The following is a 23,021-nucleotide window of genomic DNA, read 5'->3' as shown; positions in this document are numbered from 1 at the left end:
GTACACAGCCAATCTGTAAAGAGCTCACCCAACTACCTCATCCCCATATTATTACTTACCCTCTTGATTTTTTGCACCCCAGTATCTCTACTTGCACATCATCATCTGCACATCCATCACTCCAGTGTTAATGCTAAATTGTCATTATTTCGCCTCTATGGCCTATTTATTGCCTACCTCCCTACTCTTCTACATTTGCACACACTGTATATAGATTTTTCCTATTGTGTAAGCCTGTTTGTTTTTGTCGCACCGCTTTGCTTTATCTTGGCCAGGTTGCAGTTGCAAATGAGAACTTGTTCTCAACTGGCCTACCTGGTTAAATAAAGGTGAAATAAATTAAAAATAGGGTCAGTCACAGTGGTCAGGTATTCTGACATTGTGTACTCTGTTTAGTGCCAAATAGCATTCTAGTTTGCTCTGTTTTTTTGTTAATTCTTTCCAATGTGTCAAGTAATTATCTTTTTGTTTTTTCATGATTTGGTTGCTTCTAATTGTGTTGCTGTCTTGGGGCTCTGTGGGGTCTGTTTGTGTTTGTGAACAGAGCCCCAGGACCAGCTTGTTTTGGGGACTTTTCTACAGGTTCATCTCTATTTCTCTCTCCGTTGCACCGACCTGACAGAATGGGATGGTTATTTTTTAGCTCAATGGTTAAACGGTATCGTTTCTTTAGATGATAGAAGTCTGTTCTCCAAATTAGTAGAGGAAACGAAGACAATTGTGCGGAAGGACTGATGCCAATGACAGACAACGTAAACTACAAAGTATTTTTTTTACTCTGCATTATTGGGGTGGACTCCTAAAAAATAATTTCACGGTTGTATTCAGCGCATGTGACAAATATAGAGGAACCAATTTTAGCTAATTAGGATGGCCCCTGGTCTTTCGCTTCGCTTCGTAAAAAAAAAAACGGATATACGTATACTATATCCGGTGTGTGACGTCAACTTGTAAACATGGTCGCTCCCTGCGTTCAACAGTGTCGTTAGCTAAATACATTAGAAAACAACTGAGTTTATTATTTTCCACAGTATTACGCCTCTTGAAAATGGATAAACCAACTTTCCAGTCTACGTCGGGAGGACGGCAGCACCCCGTTTCTAATACCGGAGGTCCCGATACTTTTTACCTTAGAGGGGGACCTACATATCTCGGACCGCAGCCGATACAACCACCACCAGTATGTGAAACCTCGTTTCAAAGTAACATGCCGAGTTCAAGTAACGTTGCTGGAGCGTTTTGGCCGGGTCAAACCCCTTCCCAATATCTTCCTCCACCACAACAAGCCCCAGTTAGCGACCAGAGATTCCCTCAAAGTCAAGAGTGGACTCCACCCATGCCAGGATATGGCAGTCAACCATACGGCTTCAGACCCCCCTTTCCACAACCACCGCCTAGATTTGAAGGCTACGGACCACCTCATATGTCGTCCCCAGGATATGGTTTTGATCCGTCGATACCGCCACCGCCCCTCAACAACCCGGCACTCAGTCAGTTCCCTCCCATGTCTTCACAGCCAGTTCCCTTCCACAGTCATCCAAAGCTGGAACCCAACACACATGAGGGGAGACCACCAAACTCATGGGCTCAGGGCTACAATATGGGTGATGCTCAATCGAACATGGGAACTTCAGATTTCCAAAGATCATTTGATCACAATCCAGCATACCCTAGTCCCGGTCCACAACACAGTCAGTATGGAAACCCTGATGCTAGTTTTAGACCAAAGCATGCAGACAGTGGTTACACTGAACATCGTAGCAGACCTCTCCTCGCCTCCCCGTCCTCGATTCCGATCGGAACAGCTTTGCAGCGTGACCAAGGTTTTAGTAGGCCACAGCCGCCAGACGAAGACTCCATTCAGAGGATGCAAGACAAACAGTGGCTGAAACATTTCTTGAGGAACCGAGAGAGGACAACAGCCAAGACCTCCAAACCGGCGCAACCTCATTCAAGGCAAACTCACCCAAAGGTCTCCGTGACTCATATACGAGACACCCTGTACGGTGCCATACAGCTAGTTTCAAAGCTGTCAATGGCTTGTGAAACGCTGAAGCACAACATGGAGAATGAGAGTGTCTGGGCGGATTCTTACGCTGAGGCAGTGAGTGTGAAGACAGATCTGCAAGAGAAACTGAAGGTTCTCGGTGACTCTGAGTTTGTTGAAAGTCTTAAAAAGAAACTGAGTTCCATCAGTAAGAGAAGGGCCAGGCTACGGCGTCGACAAGTGGAACAGGACGAGGACAAACAGAGGGAGGAGGAACGAGTGGCTGAGCGTGAAGCGGCCATCGACAAGTGGAGGATGAAACGTATCCATGAAGTAGAGGAGAAGAAGAGGGTGAGAGAACTGAAAGGGAGCACTGTCAAACTCAGTGTCTCATCTCTGATCGATAGCTCCCCCTTTCCACCTTCAGACTGGAGCCCTCCTGCTTTAAACATAAAGGTTGCATTTTTTTGTTCTAGCCCAGCACATCTGATTCAACTAAGGAACGGTTTAATGTTTAGATGAGAATTTGAAGCATGTGTGTTGGGCTAGAAATAAACTGTTCAACCGTGGGGCTCCCAAGGGACTGGAGATGAGATACACTCCTGCTCTAAGTAATGTGCGTTACACACGTCAGCAGCAGGTGGCCCAGTGTTCTTAGTTTGGTGTCAGTGAATTTCAAGACTGTCTAACTGCTTTCATTTTGATTTAACTCGCTCATTGGAGAACTGTTGATTGATACACAAATCATGGACATATCTGAATATGCATTGATGGAAACTGCTTTTTGCAGAGGTTTGTGTATATATATATGTGTGTGTGTGTGTGTGTGTGTGTGTTTTCTGTATTGATTTGACCCAGACTATGAACACTGCTTCTGTTGTCTTTCATTGTGCTCCCCTCCCCCATCAGGCGCAAGAGCTGAAGCTGGCTGCTGACACGGTGCTCTGTGAAGTGAGGAAGAAGCAGGCAGATGCCAAGAGGATGCTGGACATCCTCAGATCACTGGAGAAGCTACGCAAACTCAGGAAGGAGGCAGCCTCCAGGAAAGGTAAGTAGAAGCACCATAATGGTGCAACAGTTTCTCTTCAGATCTTTTGTCTAGCCAACTGCTGTTCAACTTCACAACAACAATAGTAAAAAATCTCTGTTCTCATTGAACAAATTCATTCAGTACCTCTCTGTTTCACTCCATTTTAAAACGTTTTCTGACAACTGAACATAAACGTTTCTCTGATTGTGTCCCCTACCAGGGATCTTCCCAGAGAAAGAAGCCGACCAAGCATTTGATGGGCTGGTGGAGCGCCTGCGTGCACTGATCAGGAAGAGGACAGGGGTGTATGGGGCAGAGGAGAACGCCCTGCGGGTGATGCTGGAGAGCGAGCAGGAGGAGGAGCGCAGGAGGGACCTGGAGAAACGACAGAAGAAGGAGAGGGAGAGGCTTCTGCTGAGGAAACGAGAGATGGATAGCATGCTCTTTGGAGGTAATTAGAAACCGTATAAAGGCTGGTGTTTTTTCCCAAAAGGAGAGTCGTGACCTACTTTCAGGTTGTAGCCCGTTTATTTTGGATTATGGAAATAACACATTATTTAGTTAATTGGAACACAGCAATTCAAAAGGTATTAGGTTGGTCATCTCATGGCACACAGTTTCCAAACCACTGGTAAATAAGAGGAAAACAGACACAGCATTTAGAGATTCTGATTTTATAAGTTAATATCTGAATAACCATTTCTGTTAATGTGACTGTTATCCCCTCCTCTCCTCCAGATGAGATGCCTCCTGACCACCCCCTACAGCCCTTCAGAGAGTACTACACACAGGCAGAGCGCTCACTACCAGCCTTAATACAGATACGGTTTGTGTCACACAAGCATTTTACTAGACTTAGAGATTTACCTCCACTAAGGCCCTGTTCAAATACTTTAAGACTGCACCCTTCCTTTTCTTCTTCCTTCCTTGTTTCCTTCCTTCATTATACGTGTATGAAAGGGCTCCACCAATGCTTTTACTGTTAAAGCATATCTAACCAGTGATATTTCACCAGTCATTAAATCAAGGAACGAAGGATGCATGCACTTTTAAAGTACTTCAGTATCCTATGTTTTGGCTCACCTACTGTCTTTCTCCTCTAGGAGAGAGTGGGACCTCTGTCTGGTCTCAGTGGACCACCCAGACGGCACCACGGTCCCCCAGGACTGGGTCTTACCACAATGCCCCACAGACGAGATTTGGGCCACAGCCCTGGACCGAGGGGACTGCCTCGGACCCTGACTGACGCCCATATTGGCTCTGGAAAGGACTGGTCATTCGCGAGCACTGTATTCAGCAAGTTACTGCAACAATACCTGCTGGAGAAGTGAAACAGAAGAGTGAAATTGGTTTTATTTAAGGATTTCAAAATCAGTTCTTAATTTTACAAACAGCTATTTGGTAGTTATTCTCTCCAACTGATATTTGACTGAATTTGAAATCCTATTTATCAGGAATTGTGTATTTTCTGAAGTCAATAAAACTGTTTTATTCCCGCCTGCCTGGCATACCAGATTATTGACCATGGTCAGTTGGTGTCACTGCTACAGTTGAACTAAACGTAGAGGAGGGTTCTTAGTGACGTCACACTCTGGCTCTTGGAGATCTCTGTTTCCCTCAGTCTACCTTCTGTTTACCACCTTTACACAGCATGGGTGTACCGAGAATCTCTTAACACCCTGGCCTGCCAAGGAAGGAAGGAATGGAAGGATTACTCTTCTCCTTGTTGGCCTTCTCATTAATCAAACCAATTGAATACCCAGTTGAATGTCTAGTACAAAAATTGTAATAGTAACATGATAATTAAAATACACAAGAATGGAGGGAGTAATATAATGCACAGTATAGGGAATACCAGAATAGGGTACCATTTGGGGTGTGGTGATGGTGTAATGGGAGCGGTGTACCTTGGGTGTTTCCAGTCGACATGCGCCTGGGCAGCAGCAGGTAAGCAGCTGAAGTCAGTGAGTTATGTCAGTAGCATAGTGGTTCAGGAGGGCTAATCCTCCTGTGTCCTCAGACCTCACGCCCACTGCTCTTAATCACCAACAGGTTGGGAGAGGCAGTAACAACACACACGACATCAGTAACCCAGGCCTGAGAGAGGAAGAAGCACTACAGAGAAGAGGGACTACTCACAGAAACAAGTACAGGTACATTAAAAAAACTGACAGATTATTTAAGTAGCACATTTTTTGTGATGATTTGGATTTGGTTGAGTATTTACTTGATTTTTTATTTGATTTATCCTTTATTTAACCAGGTAGGCCAGCTGAGAACAAGTTATCATTTACAACTGCGACCTGGCCAAGATAAAGCAAAACAGTGCGACAAAAACAGAGTTACACATGGAATAAACAAACGTACAGTCAGTAGCACAATATGAGGATAATGCCTCATGTTACGCCAACTGTTTTTTTCATATAAAGATGTTTTGATATGCTTGTGCTTTCGTTTGAGGAGCAAATGCTTTTCTAGAGGTGATGATAGTTCCTCTTGTGATGATAGTTCCTCTGGTGATGATAGTTCCTCTGGTGATGATAGTTCCTCTGGTGATGATAGTTCCTCTGGTGATGATAGTTCCTCTGGTGATGATAGTTCCTCTGGTGATGATAGTTCCTCTGGTGATGATTGTTCCTCTGGTGATGATTGTTCCTCTGGTGATGATTGTTCCTCTGGTGATGATAGTTCCTCTGGTGATGATTGTTCCTCTGGTGATGATAGTTCCTCTGGTGATGATAGTTCCTCTGGTGATGATAGTTCCTCTGGTGATGATAGTTCCTCTGGTGATGATAGTTCCTCTGGTGATGATTGTTCCTCTGGTGATGATAGTTCCTCTGGTGATGATGATAGTTCCTCTGGTGATGATGATGATAGATTCCTCTGGTGATGATTGTTCCTCTGGTGATGATGGTGATGATTGTTCCTCTGGTGATGATAGTTCCTCTGGTGATGATTGTTCCTCTGGTGATGATTGTTCCTCTGGTGATGATTGTTCCTCTGGTGATGATTGTTCCTCTGGTGATGATAGTTCCTCTGGTGATGATAGTTCCTCTGGTGATGATAGTTCCTCTGGTGATGATAGTTCCTCTGGTGATGATTGTTCCTCTGGTGATGATTGTTCCTCTGGTGATGATTGTTCCTCTGGTGATGATAGTTCCTCTGGTGATGATTGGTCCTCTGGTGATGATTGGCCTCTGGTGATGATAGGGGTGATGATTTCCTCTGGTCTGTGATGATAGTTCCTCTGGTGATGATTTCCTCTGGTGAGATTGCCTCTGGTGATTAGTTCCTCTTTTTTCCTCTGGTGATGATTGGAATGATCTTCTTTCTGGTGATGATTTTTGGTGATGATTGTTCCTCTGGTGATGATTGTTCCTACTTCATGATTATGATTGTTCCTCTGGTGATTGTTCCTCTGGTGGATAGTATATAGTAGAAGAAACCACTAGTTGTCATCTTATTTCTTTTGGGCAACTCTGTGACTTATTGAACCCTTGATGATTGCATCAGTCAATGTCCTCTGGTGATGGCACTATTGTTCTTCTGGGGACATGATAGTACCTCTGTCATGATTGTTCGTTATGTGTTTAGTGGTTCTTCTCATGTAGTTTCTGCTGTTGGGTGATATTAGGCTTTTGATTTTTTTCTGGAGTTTTTACTAGCCCCTCATTGTTAGGATAGTATATAGTAGAAGAAACCACTTTGTCATCTTATTTCATGATGACTTATTGAACCCTTGTGCATAGTCAATAGGCCTACAAGTGTTAAACAATATGGAGGGTGTTTCCCCACTCTGGAATCATACAACAATATTTGCTGAATAGGTTATTCATTTAAAACGGATAGATAGGCCTACTTAAAAAAACATATTTTGAAAAACTAAACATTTCCAGTGACGCAGTTTAACTATGGAAACAGACGACTATATTGAACAATGTAGGTCTACTGTGATTGAACTTTCCATTGTCTCGCTCTTCGTGCGTTTTAAAACTAGTTAAAAAGCTTAACCGGTATGCCTGTTTAGGTCTCCAGCCTCGTCATTAGTCCAGCACCATCTGAAGCTAGAAGGGCAGCCATAGAATCAAAACAAGTAGTGCTAAAATGGGTACAACCCCTCAAACCAGAGTTTGACTGCATCCTCATGGATACACTTTTAAAATGGCTGCCAGTCCACCCATTGTGGCATCATTGACTTGAATGAGGACATTCATTCTACTCATTATGGTTCTGTGGAGCAGACATTCCCATTCAAATGAACATCTCATGGTGGGTACATCGGTGGCCATATTGGTGTACCATTAGGAATGTTGGATCAATCAAGGCTTCTCACATCCGGGCCAATATTCATAAGCAATTTAGGATCAGGTCCTGCCTGTTCACATAGGCCTAATCTTATTCATTATGATCTTAAAGGCAAAACTGATCTTAGATCAGTACTCTATCCTGAGACGTTTTATGAATACGGGCCCAGACTTCTGCGCCACATAAAAATGCATTATTTGCAACAATGACTGTTTTCAGCTGTTTGGCCACGCCTCAAATCACACTCTTTTATATATGCCCTAAATAGTGCTCAACTTTTGACCAGAAAAAAGTAGGGCACTATATAAAGAATAGGGTATTATTTTACTTTCTAGTAATTCTAATTCTACAGTAGCAGACATACTGGGGTTGATGATCAGCTGTGGTGGTGGAGGGGCTTAGTTGTGATGATGCTTTAGCCTCACAACACCTGTCTGCGTAAGGAGGGTTTACTGGAGTGTGTGTGTGTTTGCATTCTTTCTTTCGTACGGCAGTGTGTGTGCATGCTTGCTTTCTGCCTTGCGTGCGTGTGTTTTCCGTCCCCTTCGGCCAATAGGAGAGGAGCATCAGGTGTTGACGTCTGAGAGAGTCAGACATGGTACCTTATAATCCTTAATCCTCTTCCCCCAGACTTCCATCTCCTAGATTGTGTAACAGAATATACCGATATAGGAAGGAAAACGTGTACGTTTCTGGGAACCAAGAGGAGAATCTGGTTTGGTCTCCTATCCAATCCTGTCTAATTATGACAGAGATACCAGGCTATTTATTTCAGGAGAGGCAATATAGCTCACTTGTCACCTTCCCACTTGTGTCTCGGTACCAGACCTCAACACCATATGCTAGTTACTGGAACAGCTGGAGTCCAGGTTACAATGATTGACAATAGTAGACTGTTGAAAACTGATATCGCTCCTCCTCTTCCTCCAATCCTCCGCTCTCCTTCTCTTACTTCTCCTCCTCTTCCTCCTCTCTCCCTCCTCCTCTCGCTACTCCTCATCTCTCCTTCTCTTACTTTCCCTCCTCTTCCTCCTCTCTCCCTCCTCCTCATCTCTCCTTCTCCCCCAGTGACCAGAAGAGCAGCAGGAGGATGTCCTGTTTGGATGAGGTTCCTTTTAAGACCCTTCTGGGATCTCTGGAGGGACCCAGGGAAGAGGTGGAGCTGATTGCTGCCCCAGACATCACTGTCCCAGACTATCTCACCATACTGCAGGAGACAGAGGTTGGTGTGTGTAAGAGATTGAGGGGGGGCTATCATTTATTTATTTGTTGATGACACCAGAAAGCTTTGATGACATTCTACACATGGTTAGAACATCAACACAGATAGAACATAACACTCAAAATACAACACAGACAGAACATAACACTCAAAATACAACACAGACAGAACATAACACTCAAAATACAACACAGACAGAACATAACACTCAAAATACAACACAGACAGAACCTAATGCTCAAAATACAACACAGACAGAACATAACACTCAAAATACAACACAGACAGAACATCATACTCAAAATACAACACAGACAGAACCTAATGCTCAAAATACAACACAGACAGAACATGACACTCAAAATACAACACAGACAGAACATAACACTCAAAATACAACACAGACAGAACATCATACTCAAAATACAACACAGACAGAACCTAATGCTCAAAATACAACACAGACAGAACATGACACTCAAAATACAACACAGACAAAACCTAACACTCAAAATACAACACAGACAGAACCTAATACTCAAAATACAACACAGACAGAACCTAATACTCAAAATACAACACAGACAGAACCGAACACTCAAAATACAACACAGATATACAACGGGTGTTTTAATCACGCTGTTTTCCAATGTTGTCATCGACTTTTACTGAGTAGAAGTTAAAGTCATGGGAAAATGGCTGACGTCTCCTGCTCTTGTCTTAGTGTAATTAGGACTATTATGATACTGGGTGGCCTTTGACCCAGTCCACTGCAACACCGCCAAACCTAAATCCCACAGTGACCACCAACATTGTCCATACAGTCAAATGTTTGTGTATTTAACCGAGAAGGGAAAATATGTCGCTTCGGTTTAGTTGTCAAAAACTCAGCCAAGCTTTCTCCTTAATCGTGTTAGGGTTCGAGTAAGGTTTGTTTCCAAATTCACAGTGGCCTCAACACACAGAGTGTGTACGATGTTCTCCCTACATAGCTTTGCAGTTTGAAGCTATAATATATCTAAATACCGCAAGTCTCTTTATTCTTCCAGCTTGTGGGAGACAGACAATGCATCCCAAATGGCACCCTATTCCCTATATAGTGCACTACTTTTGAAGGGAGCCTTATTGGCCCTGGTGAAGAGTATTACACTATATAGGGAACAGACAGCCACCTGCAACACATACATAATCTCCTCATTGTTAATACTACTCTGAAGCCATAGTCAGTGGTTTAGAATCTCATAAACCCAGTGTGATTATTATAGGAGCCTGATGTTGACATTTTATTTTCACCTCCTCTGTTCTGGAGAGAGTTGAGTTTGACAGCCTCATCCATCTAAAGCCAACAGAACCTAGGTTGTGTCTCAAATGGGACTCTATTTCATATGTAGTGCAGGAAATAGAAAAGGAACAGGGGTGCAATTTGGAAAGAACATCTAGTCTGGGCTGAAGCAGGCACCTTTGTACAATTCTGAAAACACAAGCACACACACACCTCTATTGGGATCAATTCATTCATCTTGTTAACAGAGAGAACAGCTTCCATCTGATGTGTGGTGTCGTGGTTTTGTGGTTTTTGGGCATCACATGTAAGGGTATTTCCTACAGTCTGGGAAATTGATGGGAAGGCAAACAAAGCCATAAATGTAGACAAAATGAAGGTGGAAAATTGATAGTGAAACATTTGCTGTGTTGCGTCCTTGGCCTTATTGGATCCTTCCTTCCTCGCTTCCTTCCCTTAATCACATGATATTGGATAAGTGTGATCCAAGTGAAAGACTAAATCGCTAAGGGAAAGCCGAGTGGGTGTTAGACATTGGTGGTGGGTGAGTCGATGAATTGCGTGACACACGTTAACAATGTGAAACGCTTTGAGGGAAGAAGGAAGCATTTGCTAGAATGACTGCTTACCTGATTAATTGTTTGATTGGTTCGCCATTTGATTGGTTGGTATTCGAAAATATGTTAGTGACATAACGTGATTAAATGGTTCTCTTAAAGTACACTCCATTCATCCACCCACCCACCCATCAACCATTTACCAACCCATCTTCACCTCTGTCAACAGTACATGTTCAGCTTGGAGAACTGGGTGCTCCAGGGCCTCCAGGGAGGTTACCCCAGCCAGCCCCAACCCCCCGGCCCCAGATCCCCATCCGAGGTGCTCCCCTCCAGCCCACCCTACTGGCATCTCTTCAGCAGCCCCCAGGAGAGCCGCCTGGCCAGCCGACACAGCTCTGACTTCTGGGAGCCCAACCCCCGCCAGCGTTCCCACAGCCTGAACCCGGTTGACATGCGCACCCGGGTTAAGTTCGTCATCTCCGACTCCGAGGAGGAAGAGGAGTGCTCTTCGTCGGGAGAGGGTTCCTCGGAGTCTGGTTCAGGGTACAGGTCGGATCAGCGTGTTCCTGGGGTGAGGAAGCCACGGCAGACCTGCACCCCTAACGTCCTGAACCTACCTGTCTCTCAGAGTGGTCTGGTGACCTACCAGCGTAGGAAGAACCTCCGCCAGTACTCGCTGTCCGTTCTGGAGACCCCCAGAGAGTGTATCCAGGGGTCCCCCTGCCCCCCAGGAGGACCCAAGCCACCGTCCTCCTCATCCCTACCCAGACACCCATTGACCAGGGCCAACACAGAGAATATCCCCTCCATCAGACACCACAAGCCAACACATCCGGTACGGACATGACCTCCTATTAGGACAAATATAGTAGAGAAGTGGTATTGAAGGCCCACAATCAAATCCAATTGTATTTGTCACATGCGCCGAATACAACAGGTGTAAACCTTACAGTGAAATGCTGAATACAACAGGTGTAAACCTTACAGTGAAATGCTGAATACAACAGGTGTAAACCTTACAGTGAAATGCTGAATACAACAGGTGTAAACCTTACAGTGAAATGCTGAATACAACAGGTGTAAACCTTACAGTGAAATGCTGAATACAACAGGTGTAAACCTTACAGTGAAATGCTGAATACAACAGGTGTAAACCTTACAGTGAAATGCTGAATACAACAGGTGTAAACCTTACAGTGAAATGCTGAATACAACAGGTGTAAACCTTACAGTGAAATGCTGAATACAACAGGTGTAAACCTTACAGTGAAATGCTGAATACAACAGGTGTAAACCTTACAGTGAAATGCTTACTTACAAACCCTTAACCAGCAATGCAGTTTTAAGAAAAAAAGAGTTAAATAAAAAAAGTAAAATAACTAAAGAGCAGCAGTAAAATAACAATAGCGAGGCTATATACAGGGGGTACCGGTACAGAGTCAATGTGCAGGGGCACCGGTTAGTTGAGGTAATTGAGGTAATATGTACATGTAGGTAGAGGTAAAGTGACTATGCATAGATCAATTAGTATTGTTAGATAGTTAAAGGGATAGTTCACCGAAATGACAAAATGATATGTTTTCTTGCCCTGAAAGCGGTCAACAATCCATAGGTTGAATGGGTTTACCGAGCCACTGTCACCAACGTTAGTTACCTTCTGTAGCTGTACACCATCATGAATATCAACACACGCAAAAACCACAGTCTCTTTGGATCCAAGTGTCCACTTTACATTATTGTTGCCTAGTCATTGTCCAACTGAGAAGCTCAGAATTATCTAGCATAGTAGACTATTTTATTCATCAATCTCCTTATTTTATATTAGTAGGAATGGGTTCAGGTACACCCGGGTATGCCTCTATCAATGAGTAAGAATGTTTTCCCATTTCTTAAAAAAACATTTTCTCTAGGCTGTGTAGTTCAAGGCCCCACTTCCTAGTTCCCATGTGCTGTCTTTAAAAACTAAAGCACCAAACCAGATGTCCTGAGTGGGCAGAGTGACGGTTCTATAACTGGCTCTGCCTCGGAGCAGCATGGGCCTGGAAAAAGATGGAGGTATTTAAACCCCACACTAAGTATCAGACGTATTCTCACGCCAACCACAGCTCAACAAGCTCATGTGGGATTTGCTCAACTTGGACTCCCGATACAGTAGATATGTTGAATGGAAATATGATAGATTGTATTTCAGATGAACTTGAAACTTTTAGCTATATTTGTAAAATACATTTTTACAAAAAACTAATGAAATTCATATTTTTCTAAAGCAAATTGTATATAGTATGTTAGTTGATAGAGAAAACAGATCCTCCTGAGTATATAACGGTTATTTTCCAATTCACATTTCTCAAATGTTTTGAGGGATGTGTGCTCTAAATATAGCTAGTGTAAAGTCTGTCCTTGGAATCGTCTCAAGTTATTATTAGTTCATCAGGATTAGCGAGTGGAATTACTCAGGGAAATGTATTTCTCAGCAAACCAGTCTTTCAAGGTTAGCCAGCCGTGTACATTTCGGCGCTGTCATGCACTATAAATGTTGCACTCATGTTGCGTGAATGTTGCCAGTTCCACGCACAGGCTGTCAGTCAGGTTGTCAATCTACAGGCACATAGAGAGGCATCAGTCAGTCAGGGTTTCAGGCTAAAATCTACAGGCACATAGAGAGGCATCAGTCAGTCAGGGTTTCAGGCTAACCCTCTCCCTTTATGGGGTTGGTTTCCCCACCTCGCCTCCCCCTCACTCTCTCTCACACTCTCTCTGCTCTTCCCCCCTGTGTGTGCAGTCCCTGAGTCCGTACTTCTGCCTGCCGGCCCTTCCCTCGGTGACCTCACGACCCCTGGGTTCCCATGCCGCGTCAGTACTGGACTCCTCGGTGGAGCTGCTGTCCGCGCTGAGCCCCGAAGAGAGAGAGCTGCTGCAAGCCATCACTGAAAGGGGCTATCCCCTCCGCACCGCCATCATCGCCCTGCAGAAGACTGGCCAGCAGAGCCCAGAACAGGTCCGTCTCAAAACACAGTCACAAACATTTCATAAACATGAATTTGTCCAGTTTCTAGAATGAAAGTTTCTCTGACCAAGATGGCCGTCCTGTAGTTGTGTCACCGGGATGCCAATGTCTTTTCTAGTGCTCTGTTTAATTCTGGGGTCAGAACAACACTATGGACATTTAACATGGGCTTTTATCCACAGCAATGTGTGTTTTTACATAACATCAGTGACACACCGTACAGAGTGATATGATGATGTAGCAGCCAATTGTGTTCTAGCCTAAAAAGACATTGTCATAAAATGTAGTTGAAACAGAGCTCTCTCCGATCCTGCCAGCCACATCGTCTAGTCTCTAATGGATCCTTAATAAATACAAATACATACAACCAAAAGCCCCACGTTTGTGTAATTTGCTACAGTGCCACATTTCTGAGCATTGACTCCACGTAGCCGGCATGATGCCAGCACTCTCAACTTTACCCCATCTGACAGTGTTTATCTACCTCAGTTGGCTTTAGTGTTTAACGACAGAGCAAAACATATGGTTTTAGCTCCCCGCAGCCCGGCTCGTATTTGATGTCATTTGCCCATGAAGAGGGAGAGGAGGAGGGTAAAAAATAACACAATTTTAGAAATAGATACCAGATACTCCATAGTTTCCACAACTTGCTCAGTATTATGTGTGTTCTCAGCAGAGTCATATATAGTTTCAGGGGCTGCCTCTGGCTCCTCTCTCTCAGGGGCTGCCTCTGGCTCCTCTCTCTCAGGGGCTGCCTCTGGCTCCTCTCTCTCAGGGGCTGCCTCTGGCTCCTCTCTCTCTCTCTCTCTCTCTCTCTCTCTCAGGGGCCTCTCTCTCTCTCTCTCTCTCTCTCTCTCTCTCTCTCTCTCTCTCTCAGGGGCTGCCTCTGGCTCCTCTCTCTCTCTCTCTCTCTCTCTCTCTCTCTCTCTCTCTCTCAGGGGCTGCCTCTGGCTCCTCTCTCTCTCTCTCTCTCTCTCAGGGGCTGCCTCTGGCTCCTCTCTCTCTCTCTCTCTCTCTCTCTCTCAGGGGCTGCCTCTGGCTCCTCTCTCTCTCTCTCTCTCTCTCTCTCTCTCTCTCTCTCTCTCTCTCTCTCTCTCTCTCTCTCAGGGGCTGCCTCTGGCTCCTCTCTCTCTCTCTCAGGGGCTGCCTCTGGCTCCTCTCTCTCTCTCTCTCTCTCTCTCTCTCTCTCAGGGGCTGCCTCTGGCTCCTCTCTCTCTCTCTCTCTCTCTCTCTCTCTCTCTCTCTCTCTGCCCTCTGGCTCCTCTCTCCCCCTCTCTCTCTCTCTCTCTCTCTTAGGGGCTGCCACTGGCTTCTCTCTCTCTCTCTCTCTCTCTCTCTCTCTCTCTCTCCACTCTCTCTCTCTCTCTCTCTCTCTCTCTCTCAGGGGCTGCCTCTGGCTCCTCTCTCTCTCTCTCTCTCTCTCTCTCTCTCTCTCTCTCTCTCTCAGGGGCTGCCTCTGGCTCCTCTCTCTCTCTCTCTCAGGGGCTGCCTCTGGCTCCTCTCTCTCTCCCCCCCTCTCTCTCTCTCTCTCTCTTCTTAGGGGCTGCCACTGGCTTCTCTCTCTCTCTCTCTCTCTCTCTCTCTCTCTCTCTCTCTCTCTCTCTCTCTCTCTCTCTCTCTCTCTCTCTCTCTCAGGGGCTGCCTCTGGCTTCTCTCTCTCTCTCTCTCTCTCTCTCTCTCTCTCTCTCTCTCTCTCTCTCTCTCTCTCTCTCTCTCTCTCTCTCTCTCTCTCTCTCTCTCTCTCAGGGCTGCCTCTGGCTCCTCTCTCTCTCTCTCTCTCAGGGGCTGCCACTGGCTTCTCTCTCTCTCTCTCTCTCTCTCTCTCTCTCTCTCTCTCTCTCTCAGGGGCTGCCTCTGGCTCCTCTCTCTCTCTCTCTCTCTCTCTCTCTCTCTCTCTCAGGGGCTGCCTCTGGCTCTCTCTCTCTCTCTCTCTCTCTCTCTCTCTCTCTCAGGGGCTGCCTCTGGCTCCTCTCTCTCTCTCTCTCTCTCAGGGGCTGCATCTGGCTCCTCTCCCCCCCCTCTCTCTCTCTCTCTCTCTCTCTCTCAGGGGCTGCCTCTGGCTCCTCTCTCTCTCTCTCTCTCTCTCTCTCTCTCTCTCTCTCTCTCTCTCTCAGGGGCTGCCTCTGGCTCCTCTCTCTCCCCCCCTCTCTCTCCCTCTCAGGGGCTGCCTCTGGCTCCTCTCTCTCTCTCTCTCTCTCTCTCTCTCTCTCTCTCTCTCTCTCTCTCTCTCTCAGGGGCTGCCTCTGGCTCCTCTCCCTCTCCCCCCCTCTCTCTCTCGCTCTCTCTCTCTCTCAGGGGCTGCCTCTGGCTCCTCTCTCTCTCTCTCTCTCTCACTCTCTCTCTCTCTCTCTCTCTCAGGTGCTGCCACTGGCTTCTCTCTCTCTCTCTCTCTCTCTCTCTCTCTCTCTCTCTCTCAGGGGCTGCCTCTCTCCTCTCTCTCTCTCTCTCTCTCTCTCTCTCTCTCTCTCTCTCTCTCTCGGGGCTGCCTCTGGCCTCTCTCTCTCTCTCTCTCTCAGGGGCTGCCTCTGGCTTCTCTCTCTCTCTCTCTCTCTCTCTCTCTCTCTCTCTCTCTCTCTCTCTCTCTCTCTCTCTCTCTCTCTCTCTCTCTCTCAGGGGCTGCCTCTGGCTCCTCTCTCTCTCCCCCCCTCTCTCTCTCTCTCTCTCTCTCAGAGGCTGCCTCTGGCTCCTCTCTCTCCGTGTCTCTCTCTCTCTCTCTCAGGGGCTGCCTCTGGTCAAGGCCTTATCAGTGTCCTTGACCATGAATCAAGTGACACATTAAAGCTAGCTAGGCTAAATGGTTTAGAAAGTTTCCTAGCCTGCAGTGTGGAGGTTGTAGCCAGGGTTCAGCTCTTTTCTTATGTCCCCCCGCCCCTCTCTCTCTCTTTCTCTCTCTCTCTCTACACCGCCCACCCCTTTTGCTCCTATCTATTTCTCTCTCCATCCTTCCCCAACCCTCTCTCTTCCCTTTTCTGTTTCTCTCCCTCTCCGTTCATCTCTCTTTCCTCCCATCTCTCTCGCATTTCTCCCTCTCTTTCCCTTCCTCCTTCCGTCTCTCTATCTCTCTTCCTCCATCTGCTTCCCTCTCTCCCAGTGAAGAGAGAAGGCAGCTGGAGAGTTACATTAACAGGGATCAACTCTTTAATCAATGACCTATTTAATCAGTGTAATCCCCTGCCCCCTCTCTCCCTCCCAGCTCAACATGTTAAAGCAGGGCCATGGGTCACGCTGCTCTCACACATATTACCTTTCACTCCGCTGATCTCAGATCAGTTTTTCTCCTTTTCAGAGTGATGTCATTAGCACAAGATTGGCCTATTAGATTATTGTTATATATAATGTGTCAATGGAACCACCTAGTGTGTGTGCGTGTGTGCGGCGTGTGTGAGAGCGCGAGACCAAGTTGTCACTGCAGAAATATGATCTGATTTTATAATAATCTGTTGTACACTGCTGTGTTAGGCGTAATTGGACTCTTGCCATAATAACACACATATTGATATAGAACACCACAGAGCACAGTGGCAGATTCACGATAACCACATCAGTTAATACTCAGTTACACTGAAACATTTACCATTTTCACACTACCAATCTGTACTGCACTGACATGGTTACACATCCACCATAGTTACTGAAGCCGTGCTGGAAAGGACACTATGAAAATGAAATATCCAAGTCAGTTGAGGTCAGTGTGGTGGTGTGGAGCGGTATTCTTCAATGCCCTTGTCCACCATGTGGCCGCTTTGTGTCTAATGCTCGTCTCTTGAATATATTTGGCTTTCAGACTGCTGTTGAGCGCAGAGACAGACAGTTACCCAGGCAACTGTTTACCTGCTAACTGACAGTAATGCTATTAGTCGTAGTAATCTGTGGTGTTGTGCTTGTTGTGTGCAGATCCTGCGCTATCTGGTGGCCTGTGACAGACTGTGTGAGCGGGGCTACGACGAGGCTCAGGTGGAGGAGGCTCTGGAGATGTTCCAGAACTGTGAGACTAAGGTAAACATCATAGATTATTCATTTATTTATCCTGGTATTCTCTGTTTACCTCACAGCTTTCCTCTAATGAACCACAAATCAATTTGAATTGAATTGTACTGCTGGATTTAAAGGAATAGTTCACCCAAAATACAAAATGACATATTGGCTTCTTTACCAACATGGAGTGTTGTCTTACCTTATCCATAAACTGCTAAAAGGGTAAGAAAATCAACATGTCATTTGGGTGAACTATCCCTTTAACTGTAAATGCTGCTCTATCATCTGATGCTTTCTCCTCTCTCTCCCCTCAGGCTGAAGAGTTTCTTCACCTGCTGGCTCAGTTCAATGAGATGGGCTTCCAGCAGAACGCTATCAAAGAGGTTCTGTTAGTCCACGAGAACCACCGTGAGAGGGCCCTGGAAGAGCTGATGATGCGTGTGGCATGACAGGGTCAATGTCTGCTCCCATGAAAAATACATTGTAGGAGACATACATGCACCAACACAAACACAGTTCCTGTTTACTTGCCTGTTTACTACAAACAATTATGTTAGCTAATGTATCATATTAAAGGGATAGTTCACTCAAACTATATTTTACTATTTGGTTCATTAGTCCACTGTTAATAAAATCCACAAAAAGTGTGTATGTCACCAGTCAAGTCTTCAAGATTGAGCACTTTCAGTCCAGAGCAAAAACGATGATGATGATGAGTTTTCAGTGAACTATCCCTTTTAATGGTATGTCATTTGCAAATTGCAATTTGCATGTTGAAACAATGTTGATTGACTGGAGCACACTAAAACTATACATTCTAGCAAATCAGGAAATGAACAGTGGCCTTCTAGGAAAAGTAAAACTTAAACAATACCATTTACAGACAATCGATATATTACATAGTTTTATTACATTTCAGGTTTTGACAATGTTTGATGTGATTTGCCCATTGTCAATTGTCTTTGTCAATTTCAAGTGTCACAGAATTTGTCATGTAGTATTTTTAACTTAAGTTCGATCTGTAATACAATGAAATAAAATCCAGTAGACTATGGTTGCATGCCAAATGGCACCGTATTCCCTTTGTAGTGCACTACTCTTCACCAGGGCCCATAGGCTCTGTTGAAACGTAGTGCACTATATGGGGAACAGGGTGCCATTTGGGATGCAAACTGTGTTACTGGTAAGTCATTCTGTATTTGTAGGGTGTGTGTACGGGGTAAAAGATCGAAACCTGAAAGAAGCTTGTAAATCTTTTTCTGTATGGCAGGTTGTCTGAAATGACCCACTTGAAGTTGTACATACTGTAACTTGCACTTTAAAATGTATTGAATGTATTTTGTATTCATTTGATTTATTTTTGCCTATGATACAAAAGTATTGTGTACAGGTCAAATACGTATGAGAATTGAGATTTCTGTTTTCAGATGTTACAAACATTTTTTTTTCTGATGAATCAAAATTCAATATACTTGTAATATCATGCTCATGTCTCATGGTTCCCACATCATATTAGGTCTTGATACGTGTGGGATACACTTCCACATTTTTGCCATGCTTTCCCCGCTGACGACGGACGGATGGACGGGGTTACCACAGGACAGGTTTGTTATTTGACTATCAAAGCCACGGCAGAACTTAGATGGGAGCAGCCAAGCAAAGGGAAGAGTCGGCATCTATTAAAGATGTGTATCTTCTGCTGATGGACCGGGAGCTTTAGAGGTCCTCTATGTTTGGTCAAGAGAGCATTTCTTTTATCACTTTGCTATTAATGAACTTCACTCATAGACTGTTAACAGCCTGTAGACCAGTGGTGGCTGGTGGCACTTTAAATGGGGAGGACAGTCTGATAGTAATGTCTGGAACTGAATATATGGAATGGTTTTAAACACATCAAACACTTGGTTTCCACTTGTTTGATTCCATTCATTATTATGAGCCGTCCTCCCTCACCAGTCTCCACTGCTGTAGGCTAAAGAATGAGGGAAAGAACCATTCTTATATTATCAAGGGAGATTTTCGCCTGTTAACTGTAGGGGAAATTAATGGTAATATAATTTGATAAGTGGAAAAATCTGCACATCATTAGCAACATTCCTCACCCATTAACACATTATTTGAACAGTGTTTGATTTGATAATTAAAAAGACAAATTATTTCATATCTTCTGCCAAAGACAATCTATTCATTTGAATTCACCAATCATCCTGTATTTACACAGGTGATCCCATGGAGAATACAAATCTCTCCTTCAAGGGATACGTGTCCCGAGACGGCAGCAAACATGCACTCGTTACAGAAATGTTTTATTGTACAGCGTGAACACTGCCAGCCTTATCTTACCCTGTTCTCTAGCAACCAATGCCTTGGGGACCTGAGCCTGGGTTATAAATGGTTTGTTTGTTGTAAAAACAGGAAAGGATTTCAGTCTTTATGTACATTGCTGAACATGTGTTTGGCTTTCATGGAAAGAGCTCTCTGATAGGGCTGTGTCAACTCAATGTAATGAATCAATTGATTATAGGACACTTTATAGTACACTACATTTGGATACAGAGTCAAATTACCCAGAAGGCTACTTGAGGCAACACATTTCTCAAGAACTATAGAAGACAATATTACTATAGAGTTTCTTAAATGCTATTTAATTATTCTTGGAAGATATGCTGCACTCATGACATGTGAAACTAGGAAACTAATATTTCCCACTTGGAAAGTATCCAAATCAACCAATATGTTAATTAATGTTTACTCAGAGGTTCTGAGTTTCCAACTTGTCATGAATGAAGCAAACTTTAATGTTTACAAATTACTGTTGTCTCTGACATTTACATCTTTAGCTCGTTTGTTGATTTGTAGAGAGACGCCGCAAGATTACATTCAGAACGGCACAACGTTGTGTAATATTCAGATAGAAATATGCTATGAAGAACAAACATGCCTCTCTGACATGTAAAAAAAGGAATCGTCAGCTATATTCATGACATTTCTTTCTGCAACGTTCCATGTTTGCCTACTAAAAGTGGCCCAAGTAACATACCAAACCTATTCACAAGAAGTCAGTCAAAGCATTCTAGTTCATTGTCCTGTTGTTGGTTTGTCAGGAGATATTAAAAGACTGAACTTATTCACAGGAAGTCAGTCAAAGCATTGTAGCAGAGAGTCTCTGCGTCTGTGGTCGATCCGATTCCCAAACTCCAGCCCGTCTGTCAACACCTCAGTGTTTCCCACAGTCTTGGCCTTGGGCAGTCTCATGAGAAATGTGTACATGGAGCCGATTCGCCCGAAGCCCTTGGTCTCTCTCTTGGTTTTCCATCTGTGCTCCTCCACGGCGAACTCTGTGGTCCTCATGCGGTTGAGGGTGAACACTGAGTCCCCTCTTACTACCGATGTGAACAGGGCTCCTTTACTGTTTGCGTATTGCCCCGGCAAGGCTGTCCACTGACCCGTAGTCAGGTTGTAGCAGTCCATCACGCACATCAGGAAGTCTTCGCAGGGCCCGTTGCGCATGACATACAAATTGTCCCTGTGACCCACCATGCAGTGGCCATAGCTCTGGTCACGGACTAGCGTGGTGACCAGGACCCATTGGTCCCTCTCAGGGATGTACTCGTGGATCTCCGTAACGCCCTTGGGTTTCCAGAGGCAGATGAAGATGCGGCTCATGGCTTTGGTGGAGGCCACGTTGGCGGCTCTGCAGGGGAGATTAGCGGCGAAGCGCCAGGTGGCTGTGGAGACACTGTACTTCTCCACCAACGCCATGGACTTCCGGTCGAACTCCCCACCGATGGCGTAGAGGCAGCCTTCGTGGCCCACTAACGTAAAGTTGTAGCGTGGCTGCTGGGGACTCGAAATAGTGGACCAGGAGTCACTCTCTGGGTCGTAGCAGAAGCCAGAGTCCACAACTTTCTTGCTGAGGTCGTGGACGCCTCCTATAATGTACAGCTTGTTGTCTAGCATGGTCACACCTGCCATAGTGGTGCTTGTGTTTAGGGGTAGGTGACTCAGCACCTTCCATTCTCTATCTTCGTCATCCAGGTAGCAGACCGTCCTCTGACAGTCCTGGAGCTGCTCGACGGTAGGAGAGTGGCTGCAGACTGTGACGTACCGACTGGGGATGAGAGACTCAACGTACTCCACTAGGTCTTCTGGTAAGGTGCTCACAACATCTTCCTTCAGGTCCGAGTACATGTCTTTAATGAATAAAGCAGCTTGATGGGACAGATCCCATAAACCGTAGGTCGCAGCCGTGTGGTACATCAACAAGCAGTTCTCTGAGTTGATGATATTGGTCAGGTGCTTTGTCACAGACTCCACCTGTAGAAAGGTGGCACACTCTATGGCTTCCACAATCTCGTCACCACCCAGGATGGGGCGATCCCCGTCCAGGACCCGGAGCGCCAACACAAATCCCCGGGCGCTCAGCCCTTGCAGATGGACCTCATCCTGTTGGCATTCCCGCATTCCCGACTGGAAGAGGGCTCGGAAGTACTCACAGTGCTGCTCGAGTAGGGCTTTGTTCACCACAAAAACGCTCCCGTCAACTCTCACTTTCAGGCTGTCCATCCCTGAGTCCAAAGACTTGCCGAGGGCAAGCTTGTCACTGTCGGTCCCTGAGCCAGGGCAGCTGCTTGGCTCCATCACCTCAACTGAAGTGTTCAAACAGCACATATGCATTTGTCAGGAGTGACTAAGTGCTGAGTCAGATCAAAATATCTCATGTCCTAGCATGACATTTTATCCATGATGATATTTCCTTGAAGTACAGTAGCAGCTAGACCGAATCCCCCCCTTTCCTCTCCTCTGTGCAGAGCAGATGCACTTGACAGGGTAACCACTGTTTGTATTGCTCTTCACAGCTACGAGAATAGCAGAGGCTATAGTTAGCTGTTAGGCAACGTGTGGCACAGTTATCATACATTATGGTGACATGCAGCCGGAGGGGCATCTAGTGTTGACCTGCTGGAAAGGGGAGAAGGGTCGAGTAGGAGCGGGTGGGCCAATGGATGGGCACAGCAGTACAGTTATGCTGATGATTTATTGGTCTTTGTCTGTGAGGCTGACAGTTTGTGCCAGCGGGAAATGTCAGAACTCTTGGCCTTGGAGCGGTTGGGAAAAGGTGAGAGACAACAATAGATTGTTCCCCGAGGTCACATTTGTTATACGAGACTATTATTCCAAACAGTTAAATTCTTAGTAACCTTGTCTGTTAGGGATCTGTTGCACATGACAACAGCATGCTACTCCTTGTTCCAATACAGTCGTGGCACCTGTGCAAATACTTACATGCACATAGACGGATTCACCTACTGTAGTATAAATCGTTCACCCCCTATAAAAGTAGTGTAAATGTTTACACACAAGGCTACATAATTACTCCTCTCTCTGTCCTCCATGCAAGCCTCGTTACAAACAGGGGTGCTCTTCCAAAAGAGGCCAGAAACCACCTTTGCCACCAATGTAGAGAATGAGGAGGGAGTGGAGTTCTCATTCATTAAAGGTTAAAGGAGGAAACCAAGTCCAGTATGTCAAACGGTACCTTTTCTTTGTTCTTTCTGTTCAAATATGTCCGATTTGAGACTATTACACGAGCAATACTTTAACATGTGCAAAGTATTAACTGTGAAGTTATGTGATTATCTGTGAAGGAAAC

General features: G+C 45.2%; 3 protein-coding genes across 3 annotated transcripts; 2 read left to right on the top strand and 1 right to left on the bottom strand.

Moving 5' to 3' along the window:
* The first annotated feature begins 916 nt into the window (after positions 1 to 916).
* Positions 917 to 4,513, top strand: pdcd7 (programmed cell death 7). The gene is made up of 5 exons (XM_052515908.1): positions 917 to 2,338; positions 2,897 to 3,035; positions 3,238 to 3,468; positions 3,756 to 3,843; positions 4,121 to 4,513. The coding sequence occupies exons 1-5, from the start codon at positions 1,049 to 1,051 to the stop codon at positions 4,257 to 4,259; spliced, it is 1,887 nt and encodes a 628-aa protein (XP_052371868.1). The 5' UTR covers positions 917 to 1,048; the 3' UTR covers positions 4,260 to 4,513.
* A 139-nt stretch (positions 4,514 to 4,652) lies between these two features.
* ubap1lb (ubiquitin associated protein 1-like b) lies at positions 4,653 to 18,729 on the top strand. Its single transcript, XM_052515910.1, has 6 exons — positions 4,653 to 5,170; positions 8,391 to 8,544; positions 10,613 to 11,221; positions 13,169 to 13,384; positions 17,288 to 17,389; positions 17,683 to 18,729. Exons 2-6 carry the CDS (start codon positions 8,413 to 8,415, stop codon positions 17,815 to 17,817), a joined length of 1,194 nt encoding a protein of 397 aa, XP_052371870.1. The 5' UTR covers positions 4,653 to 5,170; positions 8,391 to 8,412; the 3' UTR covers positions 17,818 to 18,729.
* A 2-nt stretch (positions 18,730 to 18,731) lies between these two features.
* Positions 18,732 to 22,689, bottom strand: kbtbd13a (kelch repeat and BTB domain containing 13a). Its single transcript, XM_052515909.1, has one exon. It carries the CDS (start codon positions 22,043 to 22,045, stop codon positions 20,507 to 20,509), a length of 1,539 nt encoding a protein of 512 aa, XP_052371869.1. The 5' UTR covers positions 22,046 to 22,689; the 3' UTR covers positions 18,732 to 20,506.
* Between the last annotated feature and the right edge of the window lie 332 nt (positions 22,690 to 23,021).

Source organism: Oncorhynchus keta, unplaced genomic scaffold (genome assembly GCF_023373465.1).
Source record: "Oncorhynchus keta strain PuntledgeMale-10-30-2019 unplaced genomic scaffold, Oket_V2 Un_scaffold_3531_pilon_pilon, whole genome shotgun sequence".
Taxonomy (NCBI): domain Eukaryota; kingdom Metazoa; phylum Chordata; class Actinopteri; order Salmoniformes; family Salmonidae; genus Oncorhynchus; species Oncorhynchus keta.
This window is presented reverse-complemented; position numbering and strand designations above follow the sequence as displayed.

Coding starts and splice junctions, on each gene's coding strand:
- ubap1lb (XM_052515910.1), top strand. CDS start 8,413: ATGTCCTGTTTGGATGAGGTTCCTTTTAAGACCCTTCTGGGATCTCTG. Junction 8,545..10,612: donor CCATACTGCAGGAGACAGAG/GTTGGTGTGTGT, acceptor CTCTGTCAACAG/TACATGTTCAGCTTGGAGAA. Junction 13,385..17,287: donor GCCAGCAGAGCCCAGAACAG/GTCCGTCTCAAA, acceptor TGTTGTGTGCAG/ATCCTGCGCTATCTGGTGGC.
- kbtbd13a (XM_052515909.1), bottom strand. CDS start 22,045: ATGCATATGTGCTGTTTGAACACTTCAGTTGAGGTGATGGAGCCAAGC.
- pdcd7 (XM_052515908.1), top strand. CDS start 1,049: ATGGATAAACCAACTTTCCAGTCTACGTCGGGAGGACGGCAGCACCCC. Junction 2,339..2,896: donor AAGTAGAGGAGAAGAAGAGG/GTGAGAGAACTG, acceptor CTCCCCCATCAG/GCGCAAGAGCTGAAGCTGGC. Junction 3,844..4,120: donor CCAGCCTTAATACAGATACG/GTTTGTGTCACA, acceptor TTTCTCCTCTAG/GAGAGAGTGGGACCTCTGTC.